This window comes from Heterocephalus glaber, unplaced genomic scaffold (genome assembly GCF_053883595.1).
Source record: "Heterocephalus glaber isolate CG9 unplaced genomic scaffold, H.glaber_assembly_v1.0 deba00001532, whole genome shotgun sequence".
NCBI lineage: Eukaryota > Metazoa > Chordata > Mammalia > Rodentia > Bathyergidae > Heterocephalus > Heterocephalus glaber.
In genome coordinates, this window is record NW_028258330.1 from 2877486 (window position 1) to 2900063 (window position 22578).

General features: G+C 45.7%; 1 protein-coding gene across 2 annotated transcripts; it reads left to right on the top strand.

Moving 5' to 3' along the window:
- Nucleotides 1-2163: 2163 nt before the first annotated feature.
- LOC147824621 (uncharacterized) lies at nt 2164-14640 on the top strand. Of its 2 annotated transcripts, none has more exons than XR_015441950.1 (2): nt 2164-2634; nt 13667-14640. XR_015441950.1 is itself a non-coding variant. In XM_087188631.1 (2 exons), the coding sequence occupies exons 1-2, from the start codon at nt 2535-2537 to the stop codon at nt 4958-4960; spliced, it is 393 nt and encodes a 130-aa protein (XP_087044757.1). In that variant the 3' UTR covers nt 4961-5758. The 2 variants fall into 2 exon arrangements, 1 of the variants encoding a protein (XP_087044757.1); XM_087188631.1 differs by lacking the exon at nt 13667-14640 and adding an exon at nt 4668-5758 and having other exon boundaries at nt 2535-2634.
- Nucleotides 14641-22578: the final 7938 nt, after the last annotated feature.

Sequence of the window (22578 nt, forward strand, 5' to 3'; positions counted from 1 at the left end):
GGGGCAGCTCTGAGGCATGAGAAAGGAACACTTACCCCCAGCAGTGCTCAGCATGCAGGACAGAGCTGGCTACTGCAGTCCCCTTGCCCTCCAGCCAGTGTGTGTACTGCCTCCCCCTAGTTCCTTCATCAGTTGCAAGTTCCAGTTGCATAAAAAGGAAACTGGATTGTCTCAGCATTCCCTGTGCAATGCTTCCTGCATTCTGTTTCTTTTCCCTACTGTCCCTCCCCTGTTGCTTCCTGAGATCACCTCCTGAAAAATCTCCTTATATGCAAATCTTTGGCTTCTGGCTGGATTCTGGGAGAACCTAACTCTAGTTACTGCATGACCACTCGCAGCTAAGTGGATCCCCAGTCCAGAGTCCTTTCCATGAGGCTGGGAGTACAGCTCAGTGGTAGAGCACTTGCTTAGCATGGGTGAGGATATAGTGTCCCGCTCCAGCACCTCCGCCCAGTAGACAGCTTTTTCCTCATTTGTTACATCCTGACAGGTTCAGAAAATTGTAGTATGATAGGAAAAAAGCCTGACAAAAGAGAACCAACTAAACAGACAATGTTTGGAAAGAGCACTGGACTAGGAGTTAAGAAATATGTGTTCTTGCTTTGACTGTGAGTTATAAACCAGCACCTCAACTTCCCTGAGCCTCAAGATGGTAACTTCTCACACCTCACACACTCTGGCCTTCTGTTGAGAGTCCAATGAGATGGGAAGTGCATGTGTCAGGAAGAAAAATGGGTTCCATCAATCAAACTTTAATTTTTTTTCTTGCAGAACTAGGGATCGAACTCAGGACCTTGCACTTGACAGGGAGCCATGGCGCCACTGAGCTGCATCCCCTGCCCTATGCTTAATATTTTTAAAGCTTCTCATGCAGTCTTGATCTTCTACTTTTCAAAAGTAGACAATTACCAAGGCACACTGGGTAAGTTATGTTCAAAGTCTCTAGTTGGGAAGCAAAGTATTTGGGCATGGTTATTTTTAGCATGGAGTTGCCAATGGCCCACTCTACCTAGAAAGAGTTCCTGGGATGGAAAACCATCTCTCAGTCCTTGACAACAAATGTCTCTGTCATTGCAGACCGGGTGTAGGCGTGAGCTGCCTGGATAAAGATAGTGAAGATTTTTTTTTCTCCATTGGCTTTTGAAAAAAAAAAACCCACCTTATCACACCCCAGCTTCTATAGGATTTATGAATTTCACCTAGCTGTGTGTGTGTGTGTGTGTGTGTGCGTGTGTGTGTGTGTAATTCGTGCAGTTCTGATACCTATCTTTTTGTGTGTTAGGGAGCAGGGTAGAAAAATGCAGACAACACACTCATTGGAGAGAAAATAGCTCATGAATAGTCTAAGACACATTTAATATTATTGATGATATTCTGTGATAAAACACAACCACAGGGTCGGGATTTGTGTGCTTATTAAATTGATCTCACAATCAGGTAGGAAACTTAAAGGCAATTTATCAGTTAAGGATTTTGAATGTGCCCTGCGCTGATATTTGTTTTTATTTTATATTTTTAAAAAGTGAAGACAAACTGATTGGATCTAATATTTGTTCAGGAAATTTTCCAAAGTAGCCAAATTTGTACCCCTTCCCTTCAGAAACTGGCCTTCTCCTGTTTCAGTTAGTCTTGGCTTATGCTGAGGTGAGAGGATGCTGAATGTGGGAGTTGCATCTCTTTGAAAGGCAATTCCAAACTATGTATTTTTAGGAATATGTTGGTTGGCAGATTCCTTCTTTTTGTGTATGGATCTGCTGGTGTGCAGGAACCCGATGCACCTCTAAGATAGCTATGAGCACTTTATAAGAACTTAATTGCCTTATTCGTTTTAAAAGATACGCCTAATAGAAGTGGGGAGGAGGAGCCCTAGGAAGTAAAACAAGATTTTGACTACTTTAGAGTGAATCTCATGGATTATTTTAGAAACAAAGAACCTAAATCAAGCATTTAATTGAAAAATTGTTTATTTTTCTTCTCATTTGTATTATGCTTAAAACAAGAGAACCCCATTTAAGTTAGGGAAAAGTTATCCTTCGAAATGACTTCAGGAATCCGGCTCCATCAAGTGCTTGAACTTTGTACCCTCCACCCTGGGTAATGAAGACTCAGATTCTGGTCAAATTTGCCCTCCTGAAAAACCGCAAATTAAGATGCTGTTGATTGTATACCGCCGGCTGTTTTAATCATAATCGCCACGTTCCAACTCCGAATACTAAGGAGGCCAGGGGAGACGGCGTTTGGGTTTTTGACGCGCCCTGGATCGAACTCTGCAGTCCAGCCTGCGCTTTTCCAGATGCTTTTGCAGGCCAGAGGCCTCACCAGTCTCTCAGGAGTGGTTAGCGAGCCCATCCCCCGCCCCCAGCAGACCCACCCGAGCCCTGCGGACGACGCTCAGCTGTCCAAACACGCAGCGGCGCGTTCAGTCCCAGTGACTCGCGTGATGATTAACGAGCGGCTTGATCATTTAATATCGCGTGTGATTAAATTATGAGGTGTGGGGGAGGGGAGCGCTGCACTCCCGGCCAACCGGGCGGATGCCGCCAGCCGGCGGGTCTGGGCTGAGCGCACGGAGCCGGCTAGCTCGCTGTGCACTGCGCCTGGCGAGGCTTGAGCCGCGGTCCGCGCCTTCCCGAGGTCAGTAGGGCTGGGGAAGGGCTGCAGAGGGGATGGGAGGGGGTGGGGAAGGTGGCTCGCCTCAGGGACAGGGGAGGCATGGGCACTGCGTCGCTTGGGTTTGAGCCACCAGAAGGGCGAACCCAGACGGCTGGACAATAGCTCCAGGCAGGGGAAATCTAATTTTTACCCCCTCCCCTTCACCGCCACTGAGGTTTGGAGAGTTTCTGGGACCCCGAGACCCCCGCAAAGAGGGGGTACCGAGCCTGGCCCCCACCTTCCGTGCACCTTGACTGCGAGTGGGTTTTACTGGGGACGGGACCACCCAACGCCTCTCTGTTCCCTCAACGGGGCTCACTCTGCCAAGAGTCAGGCACGTGTGGGGGGGGCGATGGGTGTTTAATGCCACTTTGGAGGCTATGGTTGCAAGAGGAGGAGAGACCCGAACCACACTCGGAGTGCAGAGTCTGGGGTCTCCAGCTTGACTCCATGGGAACCTTGTGTGAGTTTCCCCAAGCGGCTCCTAGAGCAGGTCCGCATTACAGAAGGGGCTCTGTCCCCCCGCCCCCCGCCCCGACGCACCTGGGGCGCAGGTCGCCCCAGCGCCGCTGGCGGGACACAGGGCGGATCGCCTCTTATTTAGTGATGGCATTGTAGGGCTTAACAGCCGGGTGAGAGGGCCCTCCTGGATCAAGGCTGTCCCAGATGACCCTAGGAAACTGCACTTGGGGTTTGTTCAGACCCAGAACTGGAGGGTGAACATTGAAGCATCAAGACCAGGCCATGCCCTGGTTGGATTTTCAGCTGGGAAATGGCATCCGGGAGCGGACGCTGTGCGCTTAAACCACACTGTACGGTCTCCTGCAGCCAAGGCGGGGGAAGGGGCCAGGACCCGCGAATGACTGCTGTTTAGGCACAAGGTGCAGTAGCCTGGCGGAACCTCCTTGGAAAAAGGGCCTTACTAGGGCCAGCTCCTTGGGTGTGCAGAAATGACCGTTTCTTCCCCTTCCTTGGGCGACTTGGAAGTACGGTACCACTAAGGAAGAGGGACACATCAGGAGCAGCTAGATGGGCTTGTAAATGGAGGCCACTGTGTACACAGGTGTTTGTGCATATATGTGTGAGTGTAGATATGTTGTGCTCACACATATAGACACACATTAAAAACTCTCAAAATGCTCAGAGAATGAAAAGCAGCCTGCCTAGCTAGAGCAGAAACAAGCCACCCATGGGTTCCAAGGCTCAACCTCAAGTTAGAGACGGAAGCCTCCAGGCGCCCTTGGCCGGGTGTAGTTTAGAAATGGGACGTGCTCCTTTCTTCTGAGGCCGCGCCTCTCCCCACCTCTGCCCGGGCCAGGCTGTAAGGGGACCACTCTCCTCAAGGTGAGTTAGTAGTACAGTAATTACAGAGAGTTTAGGGGCTAGGCTGACTCTTCAACCAAAATTAACTTAGATCTCTCCAGAGGAGAGGCGGACCTAGGTCCTACCTGTGCGCAGTGCTCCATCCCTGGTGCAGGCTTGCCAGAGGGCTCAGGCGGAGGTTCCTGGGTCCCACCGCTGTCCGTTATTAAATTCCTTCCTTCTGTTATGCTCCCGGTCCTTGCTTGTCTTAGACACGAGCTGACCCCTGTGTCTGGTTCTACATGAAAAGTGGCCAGACCCACAGGGGACAACTTCACCAACCTTCTTGACCCCCAAAATCTCTCTCTGTCTCTCTCTGTCTCTCTGTCTCTCTCTCCTCTCTCTCTCTCTCTCTCTCACACACACACACACACACACACACACAATAGCGTAAACAATGTGTGCCTTGTGGGAGCAATGCCTTTCCCGGAAATTAAAGGAAACCGGAAACCGGACCGGAAAAGTCACAGGCATAAGTGTGTCTTTGGAAAGAAAGACTCCACGCTCTCAATATTAACCTGGGGATGAGGGGCACGGTGGGTGCCAATTCCCCAGACTGTGGTCAATCTGCCGTCTAACTAAAGGGTGCCAGGATACTAACGACTCCCAAACTAGCAAGATAAAAACTTAGTTTTCTTCTTCTTATCCACGAGATCCCTTAAGTCTGTTGCTTTCGGAAGACACCTGCAAAAATGACGTGGAAATCAGTGGCGCACCGGGTGGCATTGTTCCTGGATGCGTGGGGACGCCGGCGGCGCGGCCTGGCTGCGCGGCCTGGCTACACGTCCGGAGCGCGAGTCAGCAGTCAGCGCGCATTGATTTCACCCCGAGTCTCCGCCCTGCTGCCGAACATCATTTAGGCCAAGATCGGGATAATGGGAAACACCATCAGCAGACAATTACCCTTTCAGAGGATTCACTTCTCCTCACAGACACTGTTATTTGAGAAATAGGATCATTTGATTTCATATTGCACTAAATAACACCCAGCCGGTTCAAATTGCCAGCTTCTTAAAAACCGCCCATTGGAATAAATTGCAGCGGCCTCTTTTGCTTTTCAGGGAAATATGACCGGGACTGGGCAGAACTTGCAAAAATAACTACAAAGCCAGCCCCGAGCAGTCGCTATTGGTGGGAACAGCGCTGCCACCCCACAAGCAAAGACATCCAGGCACTTTGTCCCTTGTCACCGCCCCCTCCGCCTGCCAACTTTGAGAGGATTCAACTACTTGGCTTTGGAATTAAAATGCTCAGCCCCAGCCACCCCGAGAATGCGCCTCGAGCCACCCGGCGCACTAATGTTGAGCCACGAGAGACGGGCAGGTGCGCGAGACAACAGGCTTCTCGGTAGCTTTCAGAGTGTGTGCCTTTGGATACAGCCGCGGAGCTGGGGCCCCGAGGCGTGAGCGTGCGCCCCCCACGGTCCCGGGTCTCAGATCCTAGTGCAGACAGCGGCGCGGCCAACGGTCAGCGCGGGTCCCATCGCTGCATCCTGCTTCCAGGTGCGCCTTGTAGGCCTTTCTGCCTTCACAACCGGCGCCAAGTCGGCGGCCCTGGCAGGGTCTCGCAGGCAGGCAGGCAGGAGGAGAGGGCAAGCGGCCGGCGGCGGAAGACGTTTCAGAAAGATTTAAGCCTTTTGAAGTCGACCACTTACTGTGTTTTGACACTGTTGGATTGACAATTGTCCAGCTGGATGGGGGCGACCTACCCCCTACACTTTAAAAATACATAACATAAGAGTTGACTCCTTGGTCCTTGTTCTTTTGTGCTACGACAAAACTACGTAACTACGACAGCGCGGGTTTGGGGAACCTGTCGGTGGAGGTCTTTATGACATTGGTGTTCATGTACTTCAGGAGGCCGAATTAGATTCCCTCTCTCCTGCTTTTACTGAAGGCCAGATCCTGGGGGCTCCCCGGTGCGCCCTACTCGGGTTGACCTGCAAGACCTGTTAGTGGGTCTAGGGACCCGGACCCAGGTGGCGAGGCCTAGGGGGAAACGGTGGGAGCCTTTTCCCTTCCTTGGCACTGGGAGGAGCCAGGGAGCAGGGAGTGTGGGTTTTCGTCCCGGTGGAAGGTTCCAGGCTCGCCCAGAGTGGGAAACTAAGTTCTCTTCTCTTGAGTGGCCACAGGCTTTAGTTCCGGGCGAGGGTATCGGTCCCTGGGAAGACGGGGGGGGGGGGGCTCCCAAGATGGGGTGATGAGTAGAAGGCTTCAGTTGCCTTCTCTTTCCATCCAGGCTTGTCCTGCAGCCTCTGGGCTTCGTTCCTCCTTCGCACTTTGCTAGGTCATGCTTCCTCCCCGCAAATAAAAGTCTACGGGGAAGGCCCAAGTGTACCCAGACCCAAATCCGGGCCAAAAATCTTGAGCTCCGACCCCTGGGTCTGGGGAGGAACGGCGACGCCCAACTTCCTACGCTGCCGAACCCAGCCCTGCTTATTCGGATCCAGTGCAAGTCCGGGGCTGCCCCGCTGACCCGGGCGGGGGTGGGGGGCCCGCGGCTCCAGGCTGTCCTTGCGCCAAGGCTGCGGCACCTTCGCCTGATGCCGTACTGGGCCCACCCTGGGGGCGCTAGCCCTGCCACGAGAGGGGAAGGCGCAACCAGGGACCTGTTCTTGCCAGGTACCAAGCCCAAGCGCGGCGGCTTTTCCAAGAGGCAGGAAAATTGGGAGGTTTGGGAAAACCGGTCTCGTAGGGATATAAAGTTCACTGCCTGCGCGAACCGAGCCGCAGAGCTCTTCCGAGGAACCGCCGCGCCGCGGGCACCCAGACACCAACTCAGGGCCGGAACCCTGGGGCGAGCAGAGGCTGCCTCGGCGGACTGCACTCCTGGGAACGCAAGAGAAGACTGAGATCAGCGTGGGGTGGGAGCTTCCCTCCTCGCGCGCCTCTCAGGCCGGGGCAGCGCGGTAAACGAAGGACGCCCTCCAGCCCTGGGCTCGGGACGCTGGCGCCCGCGCCGTCCAGGCCTGGGAGCTTCTCGGGGACGAGCTCTGGTGGCGACCCGCAGCTCAGGCCGGATGCCCCGATTCCCGTCCCTACCTCGGTGCCGGTTCCGGCCCCGCGCCCTCGCCCGCGCTCCCTCCGCGCGCCGAGGTTACCAGCGCATTTTGTTCCCTTGTAGGATTCCAGGCCGAGGGGCTGTCACCGCGCTCTCCTCCGACGGACGCTAATCAAGTAATTTCCCCATCCCAGCCCCATCAAATTGCTCTTTAGCTGTTGAACTGCGGAGTTTTGCTCGCTTTTCACATGCTAATCACGCCTATTCAGAGGCTCTCCGTGGGGCTGTTTGTCGCGGGATAAATCTCCTTGTTCGCTCGCTGCATGATTAATTGATATTGTTGTCTGGCTTTTGTGGGGACCACAAGGAGCTGAAAGGCGGCGCGTCGAGACTGCGCCAGGGGCCGCTGGCGACATCCTTGGGCTGCGGAGGTCCCGGAGAGGTCGGGCCGGGGCTGATGACATTATGCGCCCGATTGGGTTTTCCTTATTAGAGAGATGAAAGACGCGGAGACCCCAGCCTTACAACCTGCCACCCGGGCGCAGAAGCCGCCCTGAGCTTAAGCCACAGGCGCAGACAAAGCCCGCGCGTTTGCTCAGTTCAGGGAAACGAGTGGGTGTCACTGCTCCACGCAGGGAACAATTAGAGCTGACTTCGGCCCATCCGGGATTTCAGCAGAGGAATAGAGTGCGGCGTAGGGCATTGGGTTTCCAAGCAAAAGAAAACAACAATAATCTTTTTTGGAGGGGGATTTGTAAAGGCTGGTTAAAACCTTGAAAGATAAGGAAAGGGGAGCCAGAGCTCAGATAAGGACCTTGCAGGCGGAGGTGGAGAAAAAACCCAGCCAGGGGATGTGCACCCGGGACCCCGCGCTTTTCGATTTGCAGAAGAGCGCAGCGACAGCGCCCTCGACTCCAGGCGCCAACTCCGAGCTCGCGAGATCACCAAGGCCCGGATCCGCCTGCAAGCCAGTTTTATTTGCCTCCATCCGTCCCTTCTCCACGTAGTATTCTTCCCCCGCCTCCCTCAGGTGTGCAGCCAAACCAACAAATTCCTCCGCCCTCTGTTCCCCTCCCGCCCTCTCTCCTGCGCCATGGGGTTATATCCTCCACGGACATCCCTGCAAACTTGGAGATTCAATTAAATAATTCCAGTTACACGGTGCTTCTACCACCTGCTTATTGCAAATATTTCTTCTTTAGAGTTCTTAAAAAAAAAAAAAAGCAAAGAGAAGAAAAGAAACTGTCGCCTTCGCTTTCACTGCGCGCGGGGTAATTGATAGGCCCCATCAGAGGTCAGAATTTGCATAAGAATTAAGAGCAGTAAATTAATTTAATATTCCGTGCACATTTCCAATTATTCCTAGAGACCTTTGTCTCCGCGGCTGCCAGAGAGGGGATTCAGCTGCTCTTCAGCCAAACAACATCTGTGCGGTTAATAATTTGATAAACAGCTCATACAAATAGTTTCTGAATTATCTTGCGGCCCAATGACTATTCAGTTTGGAAATGTTTTGGCAGGGTCTCCCGGAGTCCTCTGAGGGCCTCAGGCGCCCGCCCTGACAAATGTCTTCTTATCTTTTAAACATCAGCAGAAGATAATGTGTAAAATAAGTCATTATCATTAAGTACTACCCCTAGCCCTTTTTAAAAAGTCGAAGCTGCCTGGGTCACCGGAGTGCAGGCAGGTCCCCTTTTAAGGCCCCAAGAAGACTAAACAGGCTGTGGCTTGAGAAAAAGCAACCTGTGAGGAAAGGAAGACCTGGAGCTGGGGAGAGGCTCTTAGGGGTGGGGAACTGTTTTTCTTCGGCTCCTTTGGAATTGAGTGACTGCACCTGCGCTTGGAGAAATCCCTAAGGAAGGACTCAAGGGGTGGTTGCTGGAAGGTGGGCTGGAAAGAGATCAACTGTCCACGCACTACTTCTCTGCCTTTTACTTTTCTCCTTCTATGCAGGTATTGTTTATTCAAAAAATAAATACATACAATAAATAGAATGACCAGAAAACAAGGATGAATCATTTGGGCTGGATTTCGTCCTTAATTGACTTATCCCTGTCCCCCTCTTTGATCACACTCCCTCCTTCCCACCTTCACCCCAAGCCAAGGTGCCCTCACCCTGAAAGCAGCCGCCTTTCCCCAGCACAGGTGGGGAAATGTAGCCAGGTGAAACACTGAATTGGCCCAAGGAGGGAAGGAGGCACTTGTAGCCACTCTATGTCAAAACAGGCCTGAATTTAGACACTTACCCCTGGCCATTCTCGTCACTAACACTAAAGATCCCACAATGGTGACGCTCTTTTATCTTTCTGCCACCAGCAGCAGAACCTGTTCCTGATATAAAGTCTAGAAAGCAACCATTTGATCTTGAATGAGACTTGGACTGCTCTAATTCTTGCAACCTGTGCATTGTAACTATTTACTACAAATCTGTGTTTACCCTGGAATTGTTCTGCAGGGACGTCAATATAATAGGATGTTTGGTGGAGGTCTTTATCTCTCTGTCTATACATTCCCTCATGTTTGATGTATACACCTCACACATTCAATATTCTACATTTATGTCCTGTGCTACTGACAATCTAAGTACTTGAAGCCACTGAGAACTACCCAGAAGTTCTGAGTAGTGTCTAAGCAGTAATATGGTAGAGCTTTGTCCTTGTACTTTAATGAGTCCCAGGCAGCATTGAGCTTTAAAGACAGGCAAACCCTTCATGCTATAGGTGTAAATATACACCTTTACAATGAATACAATGCTTGCCTGGGCTCAATTGAAGGATTACTTTTCCAGAAAACAAGTCATTGTGTCACAGAAGAGGACAATAGAATTTCTACCAGACATATTTATTTCTATTTTTAACATTTTCTTCTTGCATTTCATTAGATTTTCCGGGTAGAACTATAGACACTACTGGGTCTCGCAGGCTTTTAGATGCATACAAATCATCTCTGTTATTTATGATTGGGGGTCTCTGTCTGCATCCTTTTATTAATTTCTGACTTTGATTCAGACTTCTCTAGTCAGCGGAGTGATTTGAAAACATTTCTTTGCTTAAATGGAGCATTATCAATTCTTTTGGGAGCCATTCTAATTTTAAACACCAACATATTCAGTTTTTTAATCTGCGACTCTGGTGCTTACTCATTTTTATGCACACAACCTACCTCTTTTGGCAGTAGTTCATTTATGCTCTGTATTTATCTTCTTTACATTTGTTTGACTATTTTTCAAAGCAGTATATGGGTAGAAAATGGCTATTAAACAAGAAGACAGGAAACTCTGATTATATTTCTGACTATGTAAGTAAAATCACAGAAGATTGAAATTTTGAGTTTTGTTTTTTTTTTTTAACTAATGAGCCCTCTCCAGAAAAGCCGTCTGGATACCATTAAAGTTGATGAGTTTGGAAGGATTATCCTGATAAATGCTTGCTTGGCTTTTTGGTGATTAGGCACATATATTCAACACAATCTGTTGAGACTGAGGTCTGAAGTAGGTGGGAAATCTGTAGAGCATAACTAGAATTTTTTTTTTTGGTGGGGGGGAAATCCATGTTACCACTTTCTTGTGTAGAGTTTAATTCAGAGGAAACTGCTACTCATGTTCATGTGGGACTTAAAAACTGGGATGGCAGTTATAAATGTGTTTAACAAATTAAGCAATATAAAATGGTAATTTCCAACCTGTGAAAGATCCCACCTTCTACTTTGGGAACAAAGTTAAAAGAGTGGCCAAGGGGCAGAATAATGATGTTATGACTCAGTGTAATCTCGATAAGGATAAGGACTTTTGTTTTTCTTTTGGTGCTGGAGATCAGAGCCAGGGGCTTGTGCTAAACATAAGCAATCTACCACTGAGTTATATCCCAGCCCCAGAATTTTATTTTTTAATTTGAGAGTTATGAACAGTGCAAAGGCATTAAATTCTCCCAAAACCCCCACAATCTTCCAACTTATTTATTCTCATTGCCCTATAAGTTACAGTAGACAAAAAAAAGTTACAATAGGCACATATATGGCCAGCTTAAACCCAAATCTATAAAATTTATTAATTTATTAAATTCATAATAAAATTATGAATAGGATCATTTAGATAAACCTGTCTGCTCTCATTTTCTTCTGTTTTAATCTTTAAATGAACTGTGCTTAGCTTTCTAGCACCTCCATACATGTTGGCTTGTGCATCAATGGAGGCTACAGAGACAAGTGCAGGTTTTCTAGAGATGACTATAAAATGTCTCTGACCTCAGCTATCCCCTGCTCTTCCCTGTCCCTTTCCCCACTGGGGTGAGAAGCCAGCAGGTTTAACTTCATGTAACTTCAGGGGCACCCTTCACATCATTGTCATTATAGGTGCATAAGGTTTTTCAGATCCTGTTCTGTCTAAGGGAGTACAGTTTCTTGGAAAAAATGGTGCTATTTAAAAAGCTGTACCAAAGACAACATAGGCCAGCAGGGAGGCTGGCTGGCTGTGGTTAACAGGAGGGAGCATGGGTAATGAGGAATGTGTGCCTTCTCTGCTATAGCTTTGGCCAGAAGGTCTAATCCAGGAGACTTTACCTGAGAGCAGCTCCTAGGAATGATTCTGCTTTGCTGCCTCTGTAATGAGGGGAGACAGACCCTGCAAAACAAAAGACTCTTCAGTGTGACATTTGAGACTTGGTATAGTGACTTGTAATCAAAATAGGGATAGAAGAAAAAAAAATTGTGGGTAGAAAAACTTAGAGTTCTTCTTGTCCAGTAACAAGGTGCAGGCACTTGGGTAATTACCTAATCTCCCTGTGTCACAGACTCCTGTTACATATTCTCATCAATTTATTTTCTTCTTCTCGGGCACTTGGCTGTTCAGCTGAACTACATTTCCCAGCCTGCTTTGCAGCCACATGTGGTGCATGTGACTAGTTCTCACCAATGGCACACAGGCAGAAGTGCCCTGCACACTAACAGTCTTGTAATTGACAAGGCTATCTTCCTTCTTCTGGCTTGGGAGTAATGCTAATGGAAGTCATGTACTGAGGATAGCAAAACTCTCATTAGCCTGGGTTCCCAAGTTGACTTCCTAAAGCAGAGTCTGCCCTCCCACTCTGGACTGTTATATGGGGAGAAATTAATTTCTATTTTGATTGAAAAGGTGCATGTTTTGGTTCACTTTATTACAGCACCCACTTAAAGTAATCTACTTCCTTGCTTTATTTTTTCTTAAGTGTTAAATGGCAGTATCTTGGTTTAGGTTTGTCTAAAAGCAAGCAGTTTCTTGGAAGGTGATCTCAGGAAACACCCAAGTTGAGGGCAGAGAAGGTAAGGCTCTATTAAGTGCATTATTCAGCAAATTACCATTGTGGGCAATCAGAAGTCAATTCTATTGGGAGAGCTCTGAGCAGCAACATAGAAAACTTGCCTTACAGTGAGTCCATTGCCATCAGTCCTTAGCTGAGGATATTCTTTGCAACAACTTTCCCTAACACTTTCGGCCTGTTGTATGGGCAGAGCAGATTCAGAGGTTAAAAAGAAGCTCCAGGGCCATGAGTTGCAGGTGCTGGTGGGCAGACGCTGAGCTGGTACACACTGACACACAAGAACAGGGAGCCATGAACAGACACCCAGGATGTACTGGGCATTTCTTCATGGAGGGTCAGCCTGGACTTTTCATATGAAAATTCCAAGATGGACTCTCACTTCCTGGGCCCTGTATTCAGTGGCATCTAATTATTGCATGGCTTTGCATAGATGTCTACAGCATGATGGCTGAGTCCTAAGAGGCAGGCAGTGGAAGCTCCTGGTCCTTTTGAGGCCAGTACAGCCAAGAGCCTCAGAATGTCACTCTGGTCTTGTTCTGTTGGTTAAAGTAAGTCACTAGGTTGGGTCAGATTCAAGGGGGAGGCATCTAGGCACCTCTCTTGGTGGAAGGAGTTTCACAGGATGGGAGCAATTGGTATGGCCATGTCTGTATACTATCTATCATTCCTACACCTCTCCTTCCACTTATTCAAATCCTAAGACATGTAGCTGTTCTATTTCATATAGAAAGCCTTTCCCATCATGCTGAGGAAGACTTTTATTGCTCCCTCCCCCAAACTCTTAGGGTACCTCTTGCTATACATACTTGTTATTTTGTCCTTAAACATTCACTGTTCTGTGACATTCTTTACTGTTATTTATTGTTGACTCTTTGGAGGACAGGAAATTCAGGTTAGAGCTCTAAGACCACCATGCACAGTTTGGAAACGTGGTAAACTCTCAATGCATATCTATCCAGATAATGGGCACAGAAGTCAGGGCCAAGGGAGAGGGTGACTGGCATGCAGATCAGTAAAGCTCATTTCTAATAGGTTTATCTAAAGTTTCAGCTGCATATTCTGAAAAATCGAATAGTTCTGAAATCCCCCTGGCCTAAGTGAGATTGAGGTGACATACATATCTGTGTGCAGGAGTGTTCATGTTTATAAATGGAATGAGTCTCATGGAAGGTTCCTAAAGAGTGTCCCCTTCCCAAATAGCCCCCATCCTGCTATGATGCACTATTCCCTGCTGAAAGCATTGGCCTCCTTTAAAGCACAAGTACCAGATAGATTTGGGAAAGAGAGGATATGAATTGGAATCCCTGTGGCATATTGCAAATCAGCTGATGAAAGTTGTGTTTCTCTTTCTCTCACAGAAGACATGGGCACAGGGAGAATGTGCCCGAAGACCTGAGGCTCCATGCTGAATGAGGGTCCCTCATGCCAGTTATTTCCCTTCACAGCAGCCAGGCCAGCACTCCCGTAGGTGTACCAAATGGCTATCACTCTCTTGGACACCACAGAGCAATGGCAGCACAAGCCAAGGGAAGATTCCAGAACCTATGACTAGGTTTGTGTGGATTTGCAGTCAGTGGATGCATGTCCATCAACCGTTTGGAATCCAGGTTTCTATATTGGACTTTTAATCATGAGGTTTCCAATGACAGAATAAGCCCTGAAACAAATGGACTATTGTGCTCCCAGGAAATGTGTTGCTAAGTATGTTGTTTTTCAGTAAAACCACTAAAGATAGATGGCAGACAACTTGTACGAGTAGAGGAGCCAGAGATTGACAATTCTTTCTCAGTGGCTCTTACTGACCACACGGGGATTTCTGTAGCTCTTGAATGCATTCTTCCTGCAATCCCATTTTAAAAAATTAAATGGCTTGAATCACCCCTTTGGATCAAAACTTTCTTTATTGTATAACCCAAAACTTTATGGTTCAGCTTATCTTATGCCAGATAGTAGAGGTGTCATAGGCAATGGTTTTGACACACTCACTGTTATAACTAGCAACTTTTTGTGCTTTGATGGCTGCCACATAGAAAATGCACTTTTATGTGTTCTTGGAAATCTATAAAGGATGCTCTGCTCTAGAAGAGGTAGAATAGAATATGGGTGGTGCCACAGGTCATGCCTGGGTTTATTCACATTCTGCCTCTGTCATTGGCCATGTGATACTGAGCACATTGGAAACTCTGAGATATATGAAAATATTTCCTCATCTGTAAAATGGGAATAACAATATCCAAGTCATAGGGTTGCTGTGAGTAATAAGTACTCTTTGCTAAGTTTCTAGAAAGTTCCTTAGCACAAAGTTGTATTTAATAAATGGCTTTTAAAACAAGGCTTTGTTGTTATTAGTTATCATCTGATCATTCTGCTATATCTCTGGGTTTTCAGATTGTGCCTATGCGTTTTCCATTAACCATTAGAAAGTGGAAGTAGGCAGCTGAGACTCTTAAAGTTAGGAAAGAAATTCAAAGCCATTCTGTTAATTGAGGAGAATCTTTTGTTGCCTTTTTGGGCAGATTCATAAAGAAGATGGGATGTTAAAGCCATAACAGAGGAATTCTCTTTATGGCTGAAATAGCAGATGACCTGGTTATAAAACTTGTCAGAAGCTTCTGGAAAGAACTGTTCCTCTGCCTGGAACATTTGATCCCAGCTAGCCTCTAATATGACACTCTGTCACGTTTGCAAAGAAACCCTTTCCTTTGGATGACCCCTTGTTATTGAGAATCATCCTTTTTTTGTCATTCCCTGGATCCTAACCACACTGAGACTCTCTCTTCAAATGGAAACCTTGGTAAACATTCCTTCTTTATCCCTTGACCAAACTTCTCCATGGTAATCAGGTCTCCAAAAATAATCAAGTAATCCTTCCAGTCATCTTCCAAAGGCTATTTGTTGGTTGATGATGCTACAAAATCTGTGGTGTCCTTCAACACTAAGTGCAGCAAATATCTCTCCATTGACTCTAACTTAGCTGCAGCACCATGACAGAGTCTTTGCTTAACCTCTTCAGTTAGTCTTTTGTCAGAAAGCCAGGAATGAAGGATTTCAGGAAGAACAAAAACAACTCAGTATCTTTAAAAAAAAAAAACCCTCTCCAAAAAATTGGAGAGGGAAAAAAATGCCTGGAGAAAATTAAGTAAGAAAGATACATACCACACAAACCTGGGAAATTGCTCGAAATGAATGCACATACAAATGCCACCTTAGATTCTTGAGTTTCTTTTTACTCATTATCATGTGTACTCACTCCCAAGGAGCTGGGCATCCAGAAAAAGTAGAGGCCAGTTTCATGGCATTTGCTTTGTTACATTCTGCCCTGGAAAACTCACCAAAAAGCTATTAATCGTGATGTGAGCGTAAGTAAAATGGTCCCTCTTCTGTATTGAATTGAGATGGCCCAAAAGTTTGGCAGTCATTAAATTTTCTCCAACTAATTTTTTTTTTTTTTGGTACTGGGGATAGAACTTGGAACCTTGCGCTTGCGAGGCAGGCACCAGAACCACTGAGCTAAATCCCTGGCCAACCAATGTTTATAAAAATAAACAAAAGTGCTCACCTCTGAACATCATTAAAATTACAGGAGGGAAATGGAAATGAAGTTTGCTCATTTAAAAGTGTGGCTATATCTCCACTTTTGGGGGGTGGGGGATCTGCACAACATCTTTACTGAGTTTTTAATCGAGTTGCTATTCCACTCTCCCGTTTATGGAGCCATAGAAGTGTCTGTAATGAAAGATTAAAATGTTCCTGTGCAGTGTTTTGCAGTGGCTCAGCCCAAATAAAATATGACAGCTCTCTCGTAGGGCCTGTGTGTAAGCAGAGGGAGCTTGGGACACGCTATATTTCGCTGTCTGCCATGCATACTGATTGCAAACTGTGTGGGTTATCCTGGATGCTATGAAAAAGTGGGGAGATTTCTCTCCCCCAAAATGATTATGAGCCTCATGCATAGCAAGCAGTGGACCAAAGATGCTCAGACTCCTGGCAGCAGAGGTAACACACACACACAAACACACACACACACTTCCACACTGACAGGCTAATGGCTACTCTCCCAAAGAGTGGTTAGAAAGAAGTAGTAAATGGGACTATGTTGATGCCAGGAGAAGACCTGGGCAAAGATCAAGACACCCAGCAACATATCGGATAACACATAATTGGCGGGTCACAGCCAAATGAGTGTAGTCACGCATCTCTGGGCAGGCCTTTGCCGGTGATAAAGACACTTGTAAACAATTCAGTCCCAGAACATGGCAATAATATGTTGATCCGGCGTGTAATGAGGTGTTCCTGGAATCAGTAAGCAGTCGTGGAGAGCAGGGAGCAAGGGCAGCGGCTGTCTTTTTGATGACCTTTCCTCACCACTGAGGACCTCATCTCCCCTGAAGAGGACTTTTCTCATTTTGCAGCGAGCTCCGAGTGTCAGAACTTCCATTCACAGCCAGCAAATGAACAGCCAGGCCCTGCATGCTAATGAAGTCCGGGCTATTTTGCACCTTTTCATCCGCACATTATGCTCTTGACTCTGGAGAAGGTGGGAATTAGGCCGGACCTCGGTGTCAGACTGCCTGACGGCTGGGCTCCGGAAAACTGGTAATTGAAGCTGATGACTGATGCGAGGGAGGCCTGAATTTGGAAATAAACAGTTTCAAGCACTGCATGTCATTTCTAGAGAGACTGCTGGGAGAATGGAAATGAGCTCTGTTTCTTGAATCTAATGCAGTTTCTCAGCAGGAAAAATACCGTCTTTTAGACAACAATGCCAGTCATTAAGATTTAAATGTTTTGGCGATAATAGACGTACTGGCCTTCCTGTTCACAAACAGCACTTATGTAAATGTCTTTCAACACCCAGATCTGCATTTAATCCACGCCCAAGAAGATAACTGTGTGGGAAAGCTGAACCAAATGCAATTCAGAGTCTATAAATATCGTTCATAAGGAGAGAGAGGAAAACAGTAAAATTGTTTGCCAAACATGTCACTTTGCCTTGCCTGTCAGTGCCTAGGAAGCAGTAACTCCCTGTAGAAACAATGGAAGGGCACAGGGAGCCTGCAGAGAAAAGCTAGAGGCTGCACTTTGCTGATGATTTTTGCACCGCTGTTCAATACAAATACCACATCATCCTTTTTATGTGGAAATGGCACACGTGTTCTCTACCTGTGTGCTGAACCTGTATTTGGATGGTGAACCCTGTGCTGCAGTGGTAGAAGCTCCAATCTGGACACCTTCACTTGCGTTTAAAGCCAATTTCCTCATAGATTATTTAGTTTTCTTTTAACATTACTAGATTGTCACAAAATCCCAGACCAAGCATGGCAAGCTGTTTTAGGCCAGTCTCCTCCATCTGCTGAGATTAATTGGGGATTGTTTGCTGTATGCAAAAAGAAGGGCTCGTAACCCAAACACAGGCTTTTGCATTTTAAGATGCCTTAAAAATCATTTTTACTAGATGTCCCTCCAGCCTGGCTCTTCCTGTGCAGGTAAAACACCTTCAGGGAGAAAATTATGAGCCTGGCGAAGAGGAGATGGAGGCCGGTGTTATTTATTGTGGCAGGCTGGGAGGCTCATGAATAACCATCCATTTGCCCTTTTCTTGCTTCTTTCCCTTCCCTAGCAGAAGTGAGGTTTTGCTATTTCAGGCCTTTTTCAATTTAATGGTGACATACAGGATTCTCACAGGCAGTCTCAGGCCTGTTAGAGACATCAAGGATATGAGCGCAACTTGAGAGAAACCGAAGACAGCTTGGGTGTTATTGTCACTTCGGTTTAAAGGTAGCAAACCTATCTCACAAAAGGATCAACACTGAATTATTTCAACATTTTGAAAATATAGATAAGTAATGCATTTCTAATAGCGTACTTGTGGATACTAGATAGATGGATGAATATTCAGCAATTCTTTGCATGAAATATATGAAATTCAAAGAGAAATAGGTGACATCTTAAGCACATGTGCACAGAGGCACACACACAGTCACACCCACCCTTCACTGTGACAATGTTGCTCATTCCTGACTATTCCTGTGTCTCCTGGCACATAATGGCTGAAAAAGAGGGAGAAAATTGGGGTCACTAAGATCTGATAATGATAACCACAGACTCTCTGTGCATGGGTCTACATATAGTAGGAATTCAATATTCATATAATGATTCCCTCCATGTTGAGAGAAGCATTGGCTTTTTTGGAAAAGATTTTATGTGTATTTCATCATTGGACTCTCAGCATAAGCCTGTGGCACAAAGATTGATTTTATTAATGTGGAAGAAGAAGAAGACAGAGAAATATGTTGTTTTTTTCCTAAGATTAGCAGCAAATGCAATGGAGAAGCCAGTGGTTATCCTGGGGAAGCCAGGATCAGAAATTCCTGTTTCTAAACATTTGTCATATTGTTCTTTCCCGTCAATCCACACTCCCATGTAGATACCATCAATAAATGAAGTTATGCAGTATTAGGCTAGTTCCACTTTCATCTTTCATAAACACTACCTCTTCTGTTGCTGTTAGGAGGCTAAAATTATTCTTACTTGGAAGCAAGAGTTGTAATTCTAATTGTTCTGAAAAAGAATTGCCAGAGGAAGAATTTTCCAGTCTTTCTGGCCACAGATGGGGACTTCCATAGTCATAGAATCTCTTTGGTGTGGTGACTGTTGCCTGGAGAAGGAGTAACTCAACATAACCTAAGGGTCAAAGATGTGGGTTTGGCTTTGGTTCAAATCCTGGCTCCCTCAGTCCATCAGTAATAACAGAAGCAGAGTCAGTTTGCTCATGTAACCAGGATTCTAGAAGCAGGTAGTGTAGCATGGAAGAGAATAGGCCCTGTGATGCTGTCAATGCCCAGGTTCCTCTTGTCTTTCTACTGCACCCTTGGAGAAACTCAGTTCCTGCCCAATGTTGTCTTGTGGTTCTCATGTGGCTGCTGCAGTCTCCACCATCTCATCTGAAGTAGAAAGAGGGAAGGGTAGAATGGCAAAGAAGCCAGATGAGTTACCACTCTTTCCAAGGAGCTATGAGGACAGTTTCACTGTGTGCCTCTAACTCACTGGTGAGAAATTAATCCTATGAGTATTTCTGCCTGCAGGGAAGCTGGGCCATGTGGATTTGAGGCTGGACATATTGCTGCTCCCACCACAATCTGGGTTCTTTTACTAAAGAAGCAGAGAACAGATGTTGTGGAATTCTTCTGCAGGAAGTGTTTTGTAGCCATAAACATTAAATGTGTGGATGTAAGCTAATTACCTAACTTTTAAGTCTCAGTTTGTTCTTCTGTCATGTCACATGGGGAAAAGTTGTGACTCCTCCCTCACTACTCAGCAGAGATGGGTTGCACCATAGTCTGGATCTGAAAATGTCCCTCAAAGGCCCATGTGTTTAAGATGGGTCCCCAGCCCATGCGGCTAGTGGGGGATGATGATGCCTTTAAGATGCAGGGCCTCGTGAAGGGTCTTGGGTCCTCATGCCCTTAGTGATTGTGAGATGCTAGTTTCTTTCTCTTCCTCCCCCTCTTTCCTTCCAGGCCATCATAACATGGGCAGCTAGCTCTTTTCCACCTTCTCATCAGGATGTTCTGCCTGGCCTCAGGCCCAAGCTAACCATAGACTGAAACTTCCAAAACTGTGATCCAAAATAAGCATTTTCTCTTTTTAAGATGATTGTCTCAGGTATTTGCTACAGTAATGGAAAGCTGACTAACATCAGCTGTGAAGATAAAATGGAGTAGTTCATGTTGTCGTGCTCTCTGTGCAAGTTAACACTATGATACAGTACCCTAAGAAATGAGGTCTGACACTTGTTCAGCCTTACTAAAGACCACGAAAATGTACACTGGGATATGAAAAGGGTGCTATTTCTTTCTTCCAACAGACAAATATTAAAGTGAATAATAATGTGTGCTCTTGGCAAACTCATGGGGAAATGGTACTCTCATTTAAGACCAGTAAGATATAAATGTGATGATGTCTTCATGGGACAATTTGGCATCAGTCTTTCTCCTTGGAATCCATTCTAGGGAACTGTTTGCCCATGTTTCCAATTAGACCTATCTGTCAACAGTTGCTGAAGTACTGTATGTAACTAGGGTAAGGGTGGGGGACCTGAACACATCCAAAAGGAGAATGTTTAATTAAACATTTGCACATGTTCAGCAAATTAGAAGAAGGATGATGCATGGGCATGTAGTGTTTGAGAAGGAAGGGAAGAAATTCCAGGACCTTGCTTAGTGGAAACAAGTTGCAGAGAGACAAACAGGGCATGATGTCTGCCTGTCTGTCTCTTTCTACTTTCTATATGGACATATAGTACATGTACAAGAACATATAGATAGGAAAATGGTGGTCCATACTTGTAAATGCATAGCTAATGGTCTGGAAAGGTGTATACCAAACAACTCCTGATCACCTCTGAGATATAGAGAAGGGGAATGTCAAAGGACATTTATCCTTGAGCTTGTCTATAATGATTGACTTAGATGATTATTTTAAGTGTACATTTTCTTGCAATATTGTTAGAAGGCAATTCTCTTTAGGTCTCTCATATTTCTGTATGTCTTCTAAATAGAGGAACTGACATTTATTGTTCTGGACTACCTTTTTTAATTTTGAAAATTTTATATTAAAGTGAATTTTAAGGGAATAAACACATAAAAGTTGTACATATTGAGGTACCATACGATATTTCGATATCTGCATACATTGCGTAATGTTTAAATAAGGTTAAGCATATCCATCTCCTCAAACATTTATCTTTTCCTTGTGAAAATATTCAAAATCCTTTCTTTTATCTTTTTGAAACATACAGTACAGTACTATTATCTCTAGTCACCTTACTGTGCAATAACACTCTTATCTACTTGTTAGTGTAAATTAGTACTCAGAATAAACCTCTCCCTGTTCCTCCCTTCTCTCTACTTTCCTCCAGCCTCTGGTAACTTCCATACTACTCTCATCTTATATGAGATCAATGATCTTTTCAAGGGTGGAAGAGAGAGGGGCTCCTCCTTTGAAGAAGGGGAAATTTGTTCTCATCTAGTATAAAATAGATAACATCTCCTACCAGGGTTTGCTTCTTGTCCCTTTAAAAGATTGGCATTTCCTAAGCTAGGACTTATCAGGTGTGATGCAAACCTACTGTGTATACACCACTCACCTGGGGTAACTTCCATGTCATCCCTGGAGTACTTGGGAGTCAGAGAAAACTGATGCAAACATGAAACTCATTAGACCTATGAGCAGTGAAATCCTTGGTCTCTCTTCCAGGAGTGTCCTGTCTTCTAATAGCACATAGGTGATTGTTGTAAGGTAAGACTACAGACCCCCCACAATTCACGTTAGGAGAGAATATAATGTAAAGATTGAAGAATATGCAATATGTGTATCACTTACATAATGGATTCATTCATACAACCAGGACAGGGTTACTTACAAAAAGAAACATGTAGCATCATAGAAACCTCTCAATCTCCCTTTCAGTCAATGTCCTCTGAAGGGTGACCACAGTCCTTCCTATCTATCAGCTTGGACTACCTATTTATGAACTGCATGTATGACAAATCATATAATGTGTATTTTTCTGTGTCTGGATTTTTTCATGCAACAATATATGTCTAAGAGTCATCCACATTCTTACACGTAGTTGTAGCTTATCATAATCATTGCTGCATAGTATTTCATTGTTTCAATAAACCATGATTTATGTATACATTTTACTGTTGGCATAGATTTTCATTATTTCTAAATTTTTACTATGTGCATATGAAAAGTGAGTATATCTATGTATTTCCCTGTGATTTTTTATTATAGAATTTTCAAGTATGGATACACATAAAAAACCATGGTATAAGGCCCACCTTCAAGTATCAAATTATCATTAAATTAAAATTACAGTTTGATAATGCATAAAAAGGCATAGGCTGACTGCTCTCCCCTGAATTTCTTTGTTTTGTTTTTTGTACTGGGGATTGAACTCAGAATCTCTCCCTTGCCGGACAGACGCTGTGCTGCTGAGCTAAATCCCCAGTCCCTCCCCTGAATTACTTTTAAGGTGAAAGTATCTCATTCTCTCCTCTATCTTGAAATCTCTTTGATGAAGGAATAATACCAACTTCCTTTTGTGGTTAACTCCTCCCATCTCATGGCTTTCACTCCCATCCACAGCTGGTTAATCTCCAAGTTCATTTTCCTGGCCAAACCTCCTCTAATGAACTTGACTACTCTGCTTAGATGTCGTTTTAGATCCAGTCCTCAGAGACAAACCTTAAATGGAGTTTGT

Coding starts and splice junctions, on each gene's coding strand:
- LOC147824621 (XM_087188631.1), top strand. CDS start 2,535: ATGCCGCCAGCCGGCGGGTCTGGGCTGAGCGCACGGAGCCGGCTAGCT. Junction 2,635..4,667: donor GCGGTCCGCGCCTTCCCGAG/GTCAGTAGGGCT, acceptor CTTATCCACGAG/ATCCCTTAAGTCTGTTGCTT.